The sequence below is a fragment of the Melospiza melodia genome, chromosome W (assembly GCF_035770615.1).
Source record: "Melospiza melodia melodia isolate bMelMel2 chromosome W, bMelMel2.pri, whole genome shotgun sequence".
In the NCBI taxonomy this organism is placed as follows: domain Eukaryota; kingdom Metazoa; phylum Chordata; class Aves; order Passeriformes; family Passerellidae; genus Melospiza; species Melospiza melodia.
The window spans coordinates 12,955,298-12,974,475 of NC_086225.1; the positions used below are offsets into that span (position 1 = coordinate 12,955,298).

The 19,178-nt window shown below is 40.1% G+C and overlaps 1 protein-coding gene across 1 annotated transcript; it reads right to left on the bottom strand.

The window, feature by feature from the left end:
- Positions 1-260: 260 nt before the first annotated feature.
- Positions 261-10,923, bottom strand: LOC134431471 (activated RNA polymerase II transcriptional coactivator p15). The gene is made up of 5 exons (XM_063179483.1): positions 10,865-10,923; positions 8,860-8,932; positions 6,853-6,972; positions 1,420-1,528; positions 261-591 (listed from the first exon to the last, which is right to left on the bottom strand). The coding sequence occupies exons 1-5, from the start codon at positions 10,876-10,878 to the stop codon at positions 512-514; spliced, it is 396 nt and encodes a 131-aa protein (XP_063035553.1). The 5' UTR covers positions 10,879-10,923; the 3' UTR covers positions 261-511.
- Positions 10,924-19,178: the final 8,255 nt, after the last annotated feature.

The following is a 19,178-nucleotide window of genomic DNA, read 5'->3' on the forward strand; positions in this document are numbered from 1 at the left end:
AAATTAGCAAATACAGTATTTAAAATTATCTACAAAAATGAGTTTTACCAGGTATTCACTGTTTGTATCAAGTCTTAAAGCTAAAAGCTGCCAGGGCAATACCAAAGAGTATGAAATAAAAGAAAAAAACATTAAAATGGAGACACTTAAGGAAATCTCAGGAAAAAAATATCACATTAATGGTCAATTAAACTAAATCCATAATTAAAGCTATTAGGCAACCGTACCATCATCTTCAATCAAAAGGCCATAAACATCTATGCTTTACATATTATTTGATTTTTTTATTTTATACTATGAGGTGAAAGCAACACATTTCCTTTTAGTAATGTATACACAAATAGCCTCATTCAGAATACACTTTTAATGCACATATTCATTTTACAAATCATTTAGTAATCCAAATAAATATACAATAGCTTGGAAAACAATATTTTAGAAAACAAATGCCAATGTAAAAAGACCACTTAAAGCAACTGAAATAATAAAAGGTTTCTGTATAGCTCTGTATTTACAGTTTTTTCACTGCATCATCAATATCAGAAATCTGTTCCTTCAGCTGGTTCCACTGTTCTGGATTTAAAGAAATACCTGAAATGCATTAAAAAGAAATACTTAGGGGAAAAAAAATTGTAGTGCAGAATCTTGCACAGTTACTGTCAAGGCTGGTTTCATACACAGCGTATGTCACGATTAATAATGCTTAACATACCTCAAGTGTAACAACCACCTCGGTTACAAAGAAATTACTCACTTGGAACACTTCAGACCTTAGCTTATCTCCTTACAAAGAAAATTAGTGCAGTATAAAAAATGCATTTACAAGTGTTAGGCTAAACACAGAAATTAGGTGCTGGCCTTGACAGAAGGCAGTACAAAAGAAACAAGGAAATCAACTGTATTCCCGTTGACTTCTAAAAGCCATACCTCTGTGGACTAAACTTCTACACACTTTTAAAGAACCATAATTCTGGGGTTTTTTTCCCCTCATGTTTCTTAAAGCATTGTGAATAACAAACTATAAGTAACATTTTGGAGAGACTATTACCACTCCCTAGCACTCAAAAACCAATATGGAAATCTAATTGTAATAAAAGGAAGAAGTGAAGTTAATTAAAGGGAAAATGTATGGCTATGTATGTAACTCCCATACCAAATCTGTTTGTATTTGATGCCTTGTTTTCCATAAATTATGGGGGAATTATTTAGGAAAACAGACTCAGGCCAATGAAACCACATTGCTTTTGTTTACAGTCAACTGATAAAACTAATTATATGGTAAAATGTGAATCATTAATAAGTAAAAATATTACTCTAAAAATACCATGTAGTAACAAAGTATAGAAATCTGATACACAAAGATCTCCAGCAAACTGCAGACAATGTTTTAGTACAAAATAACATGAAGCAAAACAATACCTTTTCTGCCAGGCTTCATTTCACCTTCTTGATCCATCCAATATTCCCTAATATCAATTAAGACTTTTCCTTTAAAGTCACGAACGCTGACGTACCTCATTTTGCCAATCTGTCAAAACACACATAAGGATATTTTTTAGGTATTTTATGTATTACAGCATTCACTTTTCCCAGCAGTATCAGACATGTACATGCGACATTGCACACTTCAGCTTATTTTAGACACCAGTAAAACAACTAGATCAAGAGCTTAATCCAGAGCAATCAGTAGGGAAATAAGTAATGTCAATATAAATACATTAATGACTTAAAACCTGTTGAGTATTCAGCATTCAATGCTCAAAGTGGCTCTCTCCTAGAACAAGAAAATACCTGTCTTCTTAACAAGCTTACATCTTATAAAACCCACTAATTTACTGTTTTCTGAAATAAATTTTTGGGTCTGTTATAACCATCTTTTTTAGTAGCTGTTGTAAACAAACGGGGAAGAAGGCGCTCTACGCTCTACCGCCAAATCTAAGTTTTAGTCCATTCCATAGGTACAGAAATCAAATTAGATATTCACATGAGATGGGCCCAATTTTTAACTTGTTCCCCCCCCTCTCTTTTTTTTTTCCCTTTTTTTATTTTTTAAAACATAGTAAATACAGATGGAAACAGAAGTAAGCCACCAACTGCCCCATGCCTGCTTCTGCTGGTTCATTGGGACACTTTCTTGGAACTGTGGTTAAAAGACTGTACCAAATGTTCCCAAAAAGACCCCTATTCAAATACTTTAGCTTACCAACACAGCAATGGTATGAAATGACTTTGAAATATCAGATTTTCATGCAGTGGCTTAACTGAATTATGAGGGCTTTTTTTTTAATTCTCCAAAGAAAGGGCAAAGGGAAAAGAGACAACAGGCATACTATATGTTACATTATTTAGGCTTTATCAAATTTAAAAAAGACTGATTTAAAAAAACTATTTGTTCACATAAATTCAAAATATAATGTGAATTTGAGAATGAGAAATTTGATAATAATAAAAGCACAGTCAAACAACTCACGTAAAAAATTCTTATTATTTTGTATGTACCTCCTGGACCCACCTTGTGAAGAAAACACACATAAACAATTTTTAAAAAGGAATATTCCTTCCTGATAAAACATTAGTTTTAGTTTTCACCTTATTTAATTTACACATCTTGCACTTTGATATACTTAAACAGGAGACAAAACATATCTTACTAGCATAAAGTCTAACCAGAAAGCATGAGCAACTCTCCAGTCAACTAAAATCATTCACAGATGTTTAAATCTGAAGTACTAAGGCCCAAACAACAGGCCCTGAACTAAATTTGACCTCTAGATGAACCTTCCAACCAAATGTATATGCATCCATTTACAAATGAAGCATTGTTAGCAATATGATATATGTATCCACTCTTTGGCAAAACATGTATTTATCTTTCTGTATTTAGAAACTGGTCAATGCCACATCTGGCTTTGTCTGGGGTGTAGGATCAAAGACAACTCCCTTGGTTCCTCCTTGAGCCCTAGCCAGGCTTAGTGAGAAACCCAACAGGAGAATAAAAACAGATGTCCCCACATTAGAAGTAATAGTAGCTTGTATATTATAAAAGCTGGGCTCCTCTCACAGCAAAATCAGAAGCCTCTTTGCCCGTAAGGTGGATGTACCACAGAATTCCCCAGTTACTGGGAGTGGTTCTCCAGTCCTTTGCTGTGACAGCTTCCCCCAGCTGATGATTAAAGGATATCTGGATGCAGGGGTAAAGTACTAGGGCAACTGGTGATGTATCTTCTGTAGTAATGACTAGGTGCATTGCTTAGCTTATTCTTTTGTAGTTCTTTGCAGTATTGCATTACAGTAAATTACACTACTCCTTAAGTTGGCGTCAGTGTCTGGTGCTGACCCTACCTACCAGCAAAACAAAGTCATAAAAGTTGTTATTTCACAAAATATACATAAATAGGCTTTGTGCTTGCTTAAAGTAATTTTTCTTCTTATGCAGATCTTGCTATTTTAACTCTAAAATTTATTTTTAAATAATTAGGACCTCTTTAAATACCATAAGCCTGAAGCAGTTGCTTTCCTACTTCAAAACATCCTTTAAAATAAAAAAGTTTATAAGGTAGTATTTTGCAATTTATTTATTAAATACTTTCACAGCACTACAAATTTAACATTCAAAAATAAGGTATTATGTCACAGTAGCCAAGTTTTTTTAGACCAAACTTAGTAGCATGTCCAAGTCCATCAGTACTGCTGGAAAAGCATTAGAAGAACCTCAATAAGCTAATATAAACTTCTAGAATAGAGAGTCCTGCAAACAGCAGAGATCTGTAATACAGCAAATTGGTTGAACAAATTAATTCTGAAACTTATGTGATCACTGATGCATTTCACAACGTCCTGGTTCCAGTCAGGATAGAGCTAATTTTTGAAGTAGCCATGAGGTGGCATGGCCAAGACAGGGAGGTTATTCCATATCACTTCTCATCATTGCTAGAAGCAGGGGAAAGGGACTGTCACTTCCCAGGAAAGGGGGTTTCTTCCGGTCAAGAAAACATGGCAGGAGAGCTGTCTGGTATTGTTTCTTGCTGGGGGCTTTCCATGTAAATAATTTCTTTTGTACACTTTTGTTATTAACATAATTGTTGTTACTGTTCATTTTCTTATCTCATTGCTGTTTCCAGTAAATTGTTCTTATGTCAACCCATGATCTTTGCCTTTTGTGCCTCCAATTGGACAGGAAGGGAAGAAGGAGTGTCACATGGGTGGGGTTTTTTTAGTGCAAGGACTAAATTGGAGAATACTATTGCTAAATAATGACACACAACCAATCACATTCAAGAGCATCACAAGCATATATTACCTACTTACTTATCTACTTTCAGGAGCCTATGATAGGTAAAGACATTACACCAGGAAACTGAAGAACTTATTTCTCATGAGTGAAAAAAGCAAATTTTACCCAAACTTAAATAAAGGGGGGGGAGGGGGAAGTGAGGTCCATATGCAACAGGCAAACTCCTTTTCAGGAAACAATTCCTGTGAAATGCCCAATCATGTAATGTGGTTCCACTCTGGATAATTAATATTAATACTTTAACCCATCAGCATTAACAAACCTAATCCAAATCAGGCATAGGTAGATGACAGGATTTGTCAAACTAACCAAGGTACATGATGAACTACTCACATTGGCTTGAAGCCACAGACAGGAATCTAATGTAACATGAATAATGCTTGTCCTTAGGGCCTCTAGTAATACATCACAAATGGGAGTAAAGTTCCACAACCCAACTGTACTCAAACCTTTAATAAATTCCAGAGTATACTAGGCTGCCTATAAAACTTAAAAGACCAGGATGTAAATAAATAAAACATACTTGGTCTCTTATACTTAATTCCCTTCTTCTTACAATTATTTTATTCTTCATAATTAGTTTCAAGAATACCATTATACCAACATTAGTTTCAAACAAAAATAAAGTGTAGATCTTTATGAAAATGCTCAACCTTGTAAATACAGCAGTCACAACGAGTTCAATATTAAAGGAAGTTGTATACTTTAAGAACACAGCCCAAAGGTGTAGAACAGCAAACCACTAAGTTTCATGCCAGTTGCTATCATTCCCACACACAATATGGATGTCACAGAATTTCTGACTATCATATGAATGCTTTACAGCCTCATTTCCATCAACTGAAGACACACTTGTAAGTTATGCTGCAAAATCACTTGCACACAGATCATTTTTATTACCATGGGGAAGCAGAAAGGAGAGATTCTAGTATTGTTAATATTCCTAGAAAAAAAAAATAATACCTCCAAAATTAACATGCAACTAGATCTTGAGCATGCTCTCTTGGGTAGAAAGGAGAGAAGGGGAGCATTCTCAGACCTACAGTGCTATTTCTACACTGAAAAAGGTACATCTTGGTTAACACACATAAGCTGATGTTGCATGAAAAAAGAACGCACATAACACAACAAACAATCTAAAAAAACTTTTGTTGTTGAGAAACTAAAAGCAGGCAGAAACTTAGGAACATTGATGGTTTAAGTCAGGGTGATAGTGAAATTTTTTTCTGTATTGTAGTCAACACTGGAAGAATCCTGCTCTTAGAGTAATATATGTCCTCTACTGTCTGTTTTTAGTAACTTATTACCTTGAGTCAAAAAAGGTTGAAAGAAATCAGAGCACACAAATAGTTTTGCTTTTATTTGAAAGTTTTTTTGCATTAGTTGGTTCAGTTATGGTGGTTTGCTATGTTGCTTTGTTTTTTGGTTTTTTTTCTCTTTTTTTTTTTTTTTTTTTCATAAGGAGGGCATTAAAATTAACTTTTCCCCAAGGCTGCAATTTCTGAACCTATTACAAAAAAATCCCAAACATATAGGCTTTATATTTGAGTCCTAAATGCAGTTCCTCTCATTAGATGCAGAAGATACTATCATTTTTCCTATATGGATCAAAGCATGCCCCAGCAGAACCAAAAGTATTACATTCTTCCTTCAATGTACAAGTCCAAGCAGTTATGCCCAGGGTCTTAAATTGAAGCTCTCCCTCCAACTATATATACACAGGAAAGTGAAAATTGACACAGGCCTTCACTAGTTTCCCCCCCACATATTACTTTGCACAGGTACAGCCCAAAACCATTTATTTTACTTTATTCAGTGTTGGAACCATCTTATTAGGCACCTCTCACATAACTTTTCACAAACTTAAGAATCAAAGTCTAAGAATTTAAGTCCCTTTCTCATCCTGTGCTCCCCTTTTCAAACCAGCTAGTCAGGCATTTAATAAGTCTTGATCCACATCCCTAAAAAAAGGAATTCTGAGCTACGCATATTCTTGCACAGCTTTCAGGATACATTGCTTCTTCAGCTAACCATGGGACATGCAATACCCTGAACTCACAAATGTTTGTGGCTACTGAAAAAATGTACATCCATCCTATTTTGACAATGTCAAAAATTGAAATCTTTTTGGATTTTCAGTGAGAAAAACCTGCATCATAAAAGAACGAGCAAAACTTATTCCAAGATACTGTCTTAGAAAACAGTAGCCAAATTCCCTTGACCTAGCTAAATAAGAATTAAGAGTCCATATTTTGGGTTTCCAAGACTGTCCTGATCTAATATTTACAGACAAAATGACTACACAGAGAATTACCACATGCAAAGACATGAGAGTTAGAATCAATTACCACAACTCTGATTCTTTTACTCTATTGAAACCAATCAGTGCTTTTTCTCAGCATCTCATCTTGCATGCTAGCATCGTAATCCCCTTCAGCCAAGATTTCAGGAGACCAAGCACAATGCTATCATGATATCCACATAGCCTCATAAAATTTATACAGATTATTATGTAAATGGTTACCTTAACCAGGCTCTAAGAGAGTCATCAATTTTACCTGAAACATATTCTCATCTCTGTTACTGCTTTGCTTAGAAGAAGCTGCACCTTTTGAACTTTCACCACTCTTTTGTTTCTTAACAGGCTTTTCTGGAGCTACTTGCTTTTTCCGCTTTGCCTTGGAGCAAGAATAAAAAAAAACTCATAAATCGCAACTCATTTTATAAGTTATAAAAAAAAATTATGTTAGAGGTCACAAACTATTATGCAATATGTATTAACACCTTCCTCCTGTGAGGGCAGGAATACAATACTGTACATTTAGACTGGAGCCAAAAAAAAAATAATCTTCAAATTAGCCTATTTTTGTTCTCAGTGAAGCTTACCATAATAATTTGGCTTTAAAGAGAAATTTAATTAGATCAAAATTCAAAACTCAGTCTTAAGCTGTGCCAAGGGAAATAAAGGTTGGATATTAGGAGAAAGATTTTTACGGAAAGGGTGATAAGTACTGGAATGGTCTGCCCGGGGAGGTGGTGGAGTCACCATCCCTGGATGTGTTTAAAAAAAGACTCAATGTGGCACTCAGTGCCATGGTTTAGTTGAGGCATTAGGGCATGGGTTAGACTCTATAATCCTGAAGGTCTCTTCCAACTGAGTGATTCTGTGAAAATACATTTCAAAAAGCCTACTTTCTTTGTGCAGTAATACTGTCAGTTTTAATTAAAATTTTAAAGTCTGATAGAAGTTTCATTTTCCAGAAAGTACAATGAAAAATGGGGAACAGCTAACAACTCTGGTAAAAAAAAAAATAGATAAGATAATAAAAAAAAGGATTTGAAAAATCAAATCCAAGAGAACATTTTTAATTGAAGTCAAATCTCTGTTCATAGCATGATAAATTAAACATGTTTTTAAAACATTGAGTCAATATCACCTGCAAATCAGATTACTTTGCTAGCCGATGCTAGAGCATGCTACATTTCCACTAATGGTGATATAGTAATCATGCCCACTGTAAAGGAAGAATAATGCAAAGATACCAAAAATTATTCTCACCTGCTAGAATCATATTGTAAATAATCTCTTTTAAAGACAAACAGCTCAAAAAAATACCGGATGTTGTCATAGAAAAAAAACAAAACCAAAACCAACCACCTTACTGCCCACTGAAGTTGATTGTTACACTATGTCTTATTAGGAATACATTTCCAGAAAAAAAAAAATCACCTGGTCATTTTCTCTTATATTAAGATTTCACAAAATACCTAATTTTCTATGTGCAAGCAAGTCACATTTTCATATTTTAACCACTTCAGTAAATCAGATTGTCTCTTTGCAAAGCGCGCTAAAAGACCCAATGTCTGCATTACCACCTAGCATTTCTTAAAAAGACAAATTGACTGTTGTATTCAATTTGTTTGCAATGACTGACACATCTATACAAATTTACAAATTAAATAATTATTAAACTAAATGAAAACATTACATTTATGCATTTAAAACAGGTAATGTTAAAATTATCAACTCAGAAATTCTGGTTGGCTCTGCTTTTAAGTGAGAAACTAGCAGATAGTCTTACAGTAAACATAAGACTCTGAAACATAAAAAAGAATGTGAGCGAGATAAGCAAGTGGCACATGGATAACAAGGCAAGTGGAGGTTTTGGTTTTGGACTTGTAAGTAATCCAGATATCAAAATGAAGATGGGGCAGTGTCCTCAAAATTAGTTCAAATTCTTGCCACCAGAGGCAGCTTATACAGAAGCTGTCTATCACTAGCCACAAAACAGCAAAGAACTCCAGGAAGCTTGTGGCTAAATATACCATACAGAAAAACATGAAGCAAAATGCACCTTAAGAATAAAGTGTACTGCAAAGCAAAAAGCATCCACCGAAACCATAAGCTTGGGGGGTGGTTTTTTTGGGGTTGGGAGGGGGTGTTTGGGGTTTAAGTGTCAGATAAATCATATATCATTTTGTGACATAACACTCAACTAATTCCTTAACCCCTGCCTGAAATATAACAGTTAATACAGTAGTAATAAACTGCATATAATGTTCACCTTTTTGTCAACTTCACTATCTGAATCACTGGCAGATGAGCTTGAAGACACAAGTTCCTTTGACTTTGGCATTCTAGGAAGAGAAAGATAACATGAGAACACTATACAAGGAATACATCCCATTATGGATAGAAAGCCATCTCCAAACCTGTTTGTAAAGGCTCAACTTATTCAAAACCCTCCTGAAGACTTTCCTACCTTTTCATATAACCTTTAATACACATTGTAGATGTAATCACAAGCACCCTTCCCTCTTATAGCTCTTCCCCTTTTTGCTGTGACTGCCTTATATGCAGTATTTTAGTTCTGAACTGCTTACAAAAGGACATTTTTTCACCTGTTTCATGTTCTCCCAAGTATGGTAGATACTATAATGAAAAAAAGCAATACAAAACCGGTGTCCAGATGAATTCTCGACATAATATTAATAAATATAAACAATTAAGCCCCCAACACTACATATATTCTTACATTAGCATTTTGACTAGTTGAAATCGGGAGTAACAGCTGCATAGTTGTCACAGATTAAGCTTCATTTCCCATCAGTAATACAAAAGTCTGAAAATATCTCAGTTACAGAGAACTACAGTACTGCAATTAATATTTCCATTGCAACTTTACATCATCAGTCACTAGAATATATTCATTTACTGAACAAGTGGACACTCAACTTTCCTTGAATGCATGCTGCCAGGTGTACTTCTACATCTCTCTAGTATGCAAACATGATTAGATACAGCAGCTGAACAACATCTTGCCTGCTACTAAAAACTCTAACAAATAAATAGCTAGTTTGTGACTTCAGAATAAAAAGAAGCATCACAGGGAGAAACTACACAAAATAAACTAGCTTGGAAAGGCTAATAAAGTTTTAAAGAAGCATACCTCAGGAAAGAAAAAGAAATAGCAGGTTTTAAACTGGCAATGAAATAAACTATGTGCAAAAGAAAAAACAGTCTGAATAATAAAAACGGATCAAATGTGGTTCTAGAGTAAATTGTCAGAATAATTTGGAACACAACGATAGAAGCTGTAGCACTGAAAATAAAACAGGGTATGGGAAGCACACATAAACCACATGTCCTGGTTTGGAAAGACACCACACTACAGGACGGAGGCAGGCAGAGGAGAGCTGGAACGGGGCAATGCAAAAATAAACTCAGCAGTGACATGAAATAGGGAAGCCGAACAAGAAAAGTCTGATACGCGGAGGGCGGGACAGATACGCAGAGGACAACTCCAGAGTCCGCATCAGGAAGGGAGAGTAACAATATGGAGGAAGATGGAGGCGGAAACTAAAGGAAAAATAAATAGGGTGGGGTTGGTGTCCTCTCTTGAGAAACTAGCAAGCAAAGCGTGAGGACACCGAAGCACCGAGGAGAGGAAGGGTGGAATGAGACGGGACAAGTGAAGACAAGGGAAAGTAACATGAGAAAGACAAGCGAGTACGAGCTAGAAACACCAGATAAGCCGATGCCTGCCTGCCGCCATTTTCCTCTCCTTCCTCTTTTCTACGGCTTGTGTTGCCCCCCAAAGGAAAGGAGCGAGGGCCCGGCAGGGGGGCGCGGGTAAGAACACTCAGGTCCTCCCAGGGCAGGGTGGCAGCAAGAAGGATGCAGGTTACCGGCGGTGAAGGAAAGAACACGACACACACATTAAAAAAAAAAAAAAAGTCGGGGGTCGTCAGCGGGCAGGGACTGATCCCGGTGCGAGGTGAAGAGCTGGGCGGTTCGCCACCACCATTTTCTCCCTCACTCAAATCCTCTTTGCCCCCCCCAACGTGGCAGTGGCTACTACTCCCGCTCTAAACCCGCTCCACAACAGGGCATTCCTCCCACAGAGCATAGTGGGCACTCGAGGAAAAGGGAAAGCCTCACCACAGGGTTACCCAGCGTATTTCTCCCACACCAGGCTAGGAGATGCCGAGCGCCCAACAGTTGGGGGTGGAGGAAAGAGAACATGGCAACAGCTCTAACAAAATACGCAAAAGAACATAAATACTCACGTCTCACTTCCCATACGACTCCTCTACACCACGACAGAAAGATTCATCGCAGAATCCCCGCCCCAGCCCTGCACCACGTGGGAAGGAGTAGAGTGAGGTGTTTAAAGGGGACGCGTACCTTTCTAACTTGTTCCTACCTCCCCCGCCCTTGGTAGGACAGCCGCAAAAAAAAAAAACAAAAAAAAAAAAAAAAAAAAAAAAAAAAAAAAAACACCCAAACAACGCCCCCCCCCCCAAAAAAAAAAAAAAAAAAAAAAAAAAAAAAAAAAAAACACAAAAAAATCCCACAACTGGCTTCCAAAGGGCTAGTCAGCCGCATCATTCCAATACAGGGAGCCCTATGGGACCGACGGCAGGACCCTACCTGGAGCCCGGCCCCATCGGGACTGCAGACCCGCAGAGGGAAGGCCTGCACTCCACCTGGGGGCTGTGAGAGGGGACCGAGAGAGAGGAGGGCCCTTAATATCTAAAAGGAACCCTTAAAAATAAATCTGTAACTAGTTGTTTTATTTTGCACGCAGCAGCGGTTCCTCGATCTCATTTAGAACCTCCCTGCCTGCAGCCATGCCCGAGGGAAGGAGAGGAAACGCTCAGAAATGGTGTAGCTACGTCGACTTTGCATATTGAAACCGCAGCACGTCGAGGCGCTGTTGAGAAAAGTGCCGGTTCCCCTTTCTGTCATCGTGACTTGCGTTTTTTCTTGCTGACGGGCTTTTCGTTTGAGGAACGGGTGTGCCTTATGGCTCCTAGCTTGGCAGTCACCTTGAGTCAAGTTCACGTCTGAAGTGCTGGGGAAAAGACGTTAAGAAATACATGTCACCTTCTGTTCTAAACAGTTACTTTTTAAAATCCCTCCAAGCAAAACCCCTTGAAAATATAATCTGACCATCTTGCTGCCAGGAAAATCCACAAACGCCAGAGTAAAGGGGGAGCATCTATTGGGGCACACACCCACGAAGTTCTCTCTCGCAAGGTTTCAGAAGGTGCAAGCCTCCCTTTTCTCCTAAACTCCCGACTGCATGTTGCCCTCTTCCTTTCCCCATTGGCTGAGGTACTCGGAAGGTACAGCCTTCCTGAACCACCTACTACCTATCCCCCCTTGAATCTGTCTTTTCCCCCCAAAGTCCAGAGGTTCAGGCTTGTGCAGACCCTTGTCTATTTCAGGAGCCAAACTGTCTGGGCCCGTGTCCTGGTTTAGGGCAAATTTAGAAAAAAACCTCAGAAGGGGTTCCTCTAGAAAGCAGATTCAAGTGGCCCCTCCCCCAACTGGTTCGGGAAAAGATTTTCTTGGAGAAAAGTGGAAAAAGCTGTTTATTTAACAGGCAAAGCATTCACCAGGACAAAAAATGAACAATATTAAACAATAAAACCTCTTGACAATATGAAGAGATGACAAATTCAGAAAGTCCTTTTCATGGGCTCTAGTTCAGTTCGCTCAGTCTGTTATCAGTCCCTCTGGTGCTGGAAATGCCGTGACCCAGGCCTGGTCTGGTGGGCCACAGGTGTGAGCTGCCAGTGCTCTTCTGGGTGTTCGGTCTGGAGCAGGTTTAAACAGTTCCAAGAAAAAGAAATAAAAACACAGTCCAGGGAACTTCTTTGCCTCAGCTAGCTAAAACTAACTAAAAGCAAAGGAGAGCTCTGTCTCGCTGTCTGTCCATCCACAGACAACACAGTCCAGGAGCAGGAATGTGGAGGAGTGAGTACAGTTTCTGTAAACAAACTCCATGCTTCTTCTCTTCCCTCTCTTTGTGTTTAGAACAAGTCTTAAAGGTGAAAAACTTATTTCTGGGCTAAATAGAGAAATGGGGATACAAGCATCATAAAGTCACCCCAGGACAGCCCAGTTACAAATCTGCTGCCCAAAGTCAGTAGAAACATTAAGACCCATTTCAAAGACATTAACATCCATCAAATTGTTTGTCAAGGCATTAGCCTACATCTTCCCTCTCAATCCCTCCTCTTCTTATTTATCAATTTGTTTTTACAAAGCCTAGTTATTATTAACTTAACCCTTTTTAACAATCTGGAACATTTTAAACAGCCCTTCCCGACTTTTCTACGCCTAGTCCTTGTGCAAGGTGTGTCAAGTAAATACAGAGAATAAAGTAGATAACGCCTGTTGTAAAATCAGCCACCCCTCCTCTGGGAAGAATGATGCATCTGACTCCATTGATATCAGAAGGCTAATTAATTACTTTATTATACGATATTATTCTATACTATATTACACTATATTACACTACATCTAAACTGAAACTGCACAAGCACTCAACTCCACTGAATCTTGTGCCTGTCTGCTGACCAACAGTCTCGATATGCGCTTGGCCCTGATAGGCCAAGGAAACAAAACACCATCACTTTGGGTAAACAATCTCCATATTTCATTCTACTTTGGCACAACACAGAAGCAGCAAATGATATAAGAATTGTTTTGATCATTCTTTTCTCTGCTTCTCTCACTGCTTCTCTCAGGTTCAGAGAATGTGAGTCCCACAAATGACAGTTCATATTAGTCCATTAATCACTAGAGGTCTTCGTCTATGGCTACTTATCGCTGAGGTCTTCCATCCTTATCTTCTAGTTGAGAAGTCCAGATCTCTGGGGCTTTAGAGACCTTGACCTGAGTGTGATGGGTCCACCTGTGTTCAGCTGTCCTAACTGCTGTTCCTGCAGTCCTGGCTGGATGTTATGAACAACAAAGTCCAAAAGCAGCATCTGTGCTAACTGGGCTTCCTGTCAGAGATTTCACAAGACACAGTATATTGGCCACATGCTGATTTAAATATACATCTTCACTTCCCCACCACATTGAAAATAAACAGGGTAAGAATCCCAAACAGTTCAAAGGGGAATAACTGAATATTTCATCAGATTTGGCTCTTATTCTTGCCAAAGCTAATGGCAAAAGCCATACACATGGCATCTTGAGTTTCTGTCACCAGCTTCAGAGGGTGTTTCTTTATTCCTCCATTCATCCTTTCTACTTGACCTGAATTCTCAGGGTGCCAGGGGGTATGGATGTCCCACTGAATTCTCAAAGCAGCCATAATCCCTTAAAGGATTTACATAATCCTCTGTAAAATTAGTTCCCCCGTCCAAGTCCACTGCCTTCACAATCTCATATTCAGAAATCATTTGATAACTGATCAAATAGTTCCTGAAGCAACTAGAAACACCTCTAGCCACTCTGCCAGCTGGCACACCACTACCAGAGGATATCTACGCCCTTTTGCCCAGAGCATCTGTCTTAGGTTGGAAATGCAAGATGTGGCTGGGGGTGTGTATTCTATTGCCATCTCATAGAGGTGGGGCAGTGATCTTCTGTTAATTGGGCCACCTGTTAAAACCAGGTGGGGTAGTTTTCTTTATCTCTTTCACAACCAATCCTACCTCTGGAAAATATTGTCTGTTAATGGGCCATTGAGTATCACTGCATGACTGATAAAATTGTGAGATGCTCCGCCCGAGGGGGCGTAAGAGCCTGAGACCAGAGATGCTGGACTTCAGGCATCTCTTCAGCATGCAGTTCATTGTATCCAAGATGTTACAACAGTCCACGGTCATGGGTGACAGAACCTGTGCCTAGAGCTGTCAGCTCCAGCTGCATACAAGCCTGAAGAACCTTTATTTTTGGATACAATGCATTATATACTTTTCTTTGCTGAGCATCTTCATACATAAGAACCAATCTATACCTTTACTTTTACCTACAGCCTATCATAATTACTATAATTACAATATTATGGCTAATACTATCCCAATCACATGAGTTAGTATGTTACAGTTTAAGCTTAAAGTTGGTTTTCAGTTTTCTTGCAGTGGAAAATTCTTAGACCTTTTTTATACTTGCCACATCAACATGTCTTGTTTGCCCATGGTATCTTTTTGCTTGGTAAAAACATCTTCTGTTTGAGGTGGGTTTATCCTTTGCTCTAAGCCATAAAACCCCCTTCTAACTAACATACCCTTTGCCTTCTTAGTTATCCAGTAAGACTGGCTCAGCAATTTTTCGTCTATATCAAAACTTGCTTCCATCTCTATTTCGTTCTCAGATTCTACATTCAGAGAGCTTTCTGCCAAGCATCCATATCTGTTAAAGTTTCTGGTCAAACTTTCATCCCTCCCAATAGGGACGAGCCAAGCATTCCTACCTGAATATAATCTGAGATTTTGGAACACAACAGGCAACCTTTCCCCACTGGATTCCCAGAGGAAGACCAGGCCCATCTACACCACCACTGAATCTTCAGAGGAAAACTACACCCTTCTACAGGATCACTGCTTCAACAGAACCACATCTGTCACTCTAGGAGGACTGCAGCCACCATTTATTCAGACTGCTACCAACACCCTGGCCAACAGGGTGTCAGGTTGTATTCTGACTCTGTCAGTGTTTTCTTTCTTACTGCATTTATTTTTTTTTTCTTAATAAAGAACTGTTATTCTTACTCCCATATCTTTGCTTGAAAGCCCCTTAATTTCAAAATTATAGTAATTCAGAGGGAGAGGGTTTACATTTTCCATTTTAAGCGAAGCTCCTGCCTTCCTACGCAGACACCTGTCTTTTCAAACCAAAACAGCATCTCAGCAAAATACACCCGACATCGCTGGAAAGGACATATAGCTTGAGAGGAATAGCAAATTTGTCTTTAAAAACAAGCTGTGGGTCTGCTGATAGATAAAACTAGCACTGGGAGATAAAAGGAACAATGGGAAGGATTTCACTGATTGATGAATGGAAAGAGATATTTGCTTTTACAAATAAACTTTAGGTTTGCTGATAAATCAAATTAGACATTGAAAGATGAAAGAAACCACGAGGAAGAAAAACCCCTAAAATCCATAAGAATTAAAAATTAAAAGGGGGGAGGATTATACATTAGAGGGAAATCTTCGGTATCAGGCATATCAGGAAGTCTGTACCTCTCAAGTCCCTCAGCCAATAGGGAAAGAGAGAAAGGAAATATGGCCGGGAAATTAGGATAAAAGGAGGCTGCATCCTCCGAAAATTTGAGAGATCCCAGAGGAATGCCCCACGGCCTCTCTCTTTATTTGAATAAAGTTACAGGACTCCTCTGTCTCCTTTATGGACATAAACCTCTGATGTTTGTGGATTAATTTTCCTAACAAGCTCAAGGTCATTTCCCTGCCTTGCAATTTCTTTGGTAGTCTGGCTATTAACTTTAGCCAGGCACCCCTCAATACCTCGTTTTGCTAAAACAAAAAGACCCAAGGCAGTACATCTTGAAGAACTCTCTGCCAATCGTTGAGAGTCCCAACTGTTATAAACAAAAATCTGCCAGTTTTTTTGTGAGAAAAAGGTTACCACCATTGCTGCTGAGGTGATGCTTGTGTGTTATGGTAATTTCGGGTCGTTGTCGTTAATAGTTGTTTTTGTATCAGTAAAAGCCTAGCTGGGGCCGAGTTAATGGCTCTTCTCTGGGACAGTGAAGGGTGGGGACCTCCCCGAACAGTGAGGAGAAGAGACTTAGGAGGGGGGGGAGACATGCAAAATAACCCCAAGACCAGAATGCCATGAGAAGCTACTGCTTCTAGCTTGTTAAAAAAGACCCCAGAACAACGAGCTAACTAAGAGTTAAGAGACTGGAGTGATGTCGATACGTGAGGAATGGAGTGCTGAGCCTGCAGAGATGCTGAACACCTTCGTAGTCCCTCTCACCCTGAGCACGGGAGTCGTCCTGAAACCAGGAGCGGACAGGGCGAAGCTGCGAACAACAACATCTAAGGGGTCACCACTCCCTAAAAACTCCCACAAGGACTGGACACCCAGCTGTGCCCCTAGTGGACAAAGCTGGGCATATCCTCCTCCTCCTCGTCACCCTGGGAGAGATGACGGGAGACTGCAGACCCATCCGAACTGCCCAATCCTGAGCTGATCACTTTTAATAAAGGCATTAAAAGGAGAAAAAGTCTCCTGCCCTGTCTATTTCAGCTGGGGCGCTCATCCAGGATAGCCACGCCGGAAGAGGACACCAGGACTGGCCATCTTGGACCTCCAGGAAACCTGACTATCAGGACCAGAGAGATCGGCTCAGGACCAGCAACGCAGAGGAGCACCGGAGCCCCAGACTGGTGAGAAATTTGGTGGCGGGAGTGGGAGACAAGCGCGTTTGTGTGTGAGTGAGACGAAGGCCGGCAGCCAGATCTTCGGAGTGACAGTGGACCCCTCAATACCGCGTTTCCGAACTTCCGCGAGGAAGCCGGCCGGGAACAGGGGAAGTGAGTGGAATTAGCGTGAGTGAGTCGTCTCCTAAGGGGGAAAGAGGGCTCCCCCCCTCAGGGTGTGCAGAGGGAATAGTTGTATGAGTGGCACACACCCCCAAAAGTCCTGGCAGAGGGAAGTCAGGCAGGAAGTCCTGAGAAGGATTCAGGCAAGCTCACAAGCCCTGCAGGCAAAGTAAGTCCTGACAAAGGGGTCAGGCACAAATCCCAGCGAAGGAGGCTGTGGTTTGTTTTTAAGTCCTGATACGGTGAGGCCTAAAAATTGGAAGGTTAGGCAAACTAGAAATCAGGCAGCTGTTTTTCCTGAGAGAAGGGAGTCAGGCACGACCCGGCTTCTTACGCCGAGGCTTCGTGTGTTCAAGTCCTGATAGATGTAAGACCTGACGTTAGGAAAGTTAGGCAATCAAGAGATCAGGCAGTTGTTTCGGTATAAAGTCCTGAGCACCAGGCAAGTAAATTTTTCTTGAAATTACCTGTCCGTAGAGGCACCTTTGGGATTTTTTTTCTGTTGAGACCTGAAAAATGGGAGGGTGTAATAGTAAAAAGACCAGCAAGAGACTGAGGAATATACCTCCCAATAGTCCCTTAGGAGAACTGTTAGAGAAATGAGATTCTATAGAGGCCACAGAGGGATTAGATAAAGTGAAAATGATCCAATACTGTGTAGAAGTCTGGCCGGAATTAGAGGTGCAAGGAGGATGGCCTTGGTGTGGAACAAGGGACAAGTGGATGTGCCAACAACAACAATCTGACAGCTCGAGGAGATACCAATCCTGAGCAATTATTGTATGTAGTTTGCTGGTTAAAGAACGCTATTGGAGACGAAGGGGTGCGAATTTGTAAGGTACAGAAGAAGAAAGAGGGGAATGAAGGAGGGGATGATGGAATTAGTAAAAGATGGGACCCCCTGGATTATTTGCCTCCTTCTGCCCCTCCACCTTATAATCCTCTTCCTCAAGCACTTCAAATGGCAGGTCCGGTTTTTCCCCCGGCTGCCATCTCATTACCACCTGCACAAATTCCTCCTTCTACCTCTTCAGCTTCCCCTGATAAACCCAGTATCTCCCCCAGTAACCACTCCCTCACCACCTTCAGCTCCTCCAGTTCCTTCTGCATCACCACAAGTGCCTACTCCACCTGGTGCATTCTCCACCCCTTCTCCAGCTCCACTTAATATCCACTCAGGCTCTTCTCCCCCTCCTATTGCTGTCTCTTTACCTCCTCCTAGTTGGGACACAAATATCTCCTTGCCCAGTAAACAGCTATCAGCAAATATGCCTGCTGATGGGCAGGAATTTCAGGGTAACCCAGCTACCCCTCAAACTAGTAGTTTGGCATCTGAAGATGAGCTGTACTGTAGTACCAGATCCAAGACTTCCAAGGCAGAGAAACTCTTTCCCCTCAGAGAAGTTCCTATGGGAGGAGTAGCAGGAGGTGTTGGCTTTGTGAATGCCCCTCTAACTGCTTCTGAGGTGAGAGGATTCAAGAAAGAGTTAGGGCATTTAGTCAAGGACCCAGTGGGCCTAGCCAACCAAGTGGATCAATTTTTAGGTCCAAATATCTACACTTGTGGGGAGATGAATTCCATCCTGAGTATATTATTTTCCCCAGAAGAGGTCCGGATTATTAGAGCAGCTAACATAAGAATTTGGGAGAAAGATAACCATCCAGGAGACCAGGTGCCATCAGGTGAACAGAAATTGCCACCTATGGATCCCAGCTGGAACCCTAATCAGGAGGAAGGGAGGAAGGCCATGATGGAATATAGATCTTTAATAATACGGGGGATCAAAGAGTCAGTTCCCAAAGGAACTAATACCAAATTGGCATTTGAGGGTGCACAAGAGAAGGATGAAGCTCCTGCTGCCTGGCTTAATCGCCTAAAGCAGAACTTCCAGTTGTATTCTAGAATAGACCCAGACACCCCAGAAGGTCAAGTGCTACTAAAAGTCCAATTTGTTACCAAATCTTGGCCAGATGTACGGAGAAAACTGGAAAAGATTGAAGACTGACAAGAAAAGGACATTAATGAGTTATTAAGAGAGGCATTGAAGGTGCATGTAAGGAGGGA

Excerpts from the sequence above, each read along its gene's own strand:
- LOC134431471 (XM_063179483.1), bottom strand. Across the intron at positions 6,973-8,859 it reads ATAGTGAAGTTGACAAAAAG|GCAAAGCGGAAAAAGCAAGT; the intron begins GTGAACATTATA and ends TCTTGCTCCAAG. Across the intron at positions 592-1,419 it reads AATGAAGCCTGGCAGAAAAG|GTATTTCTTTAAATCCAGAA; the intron begins GTATTGTTTTGC and ends AATGCATTTCAG.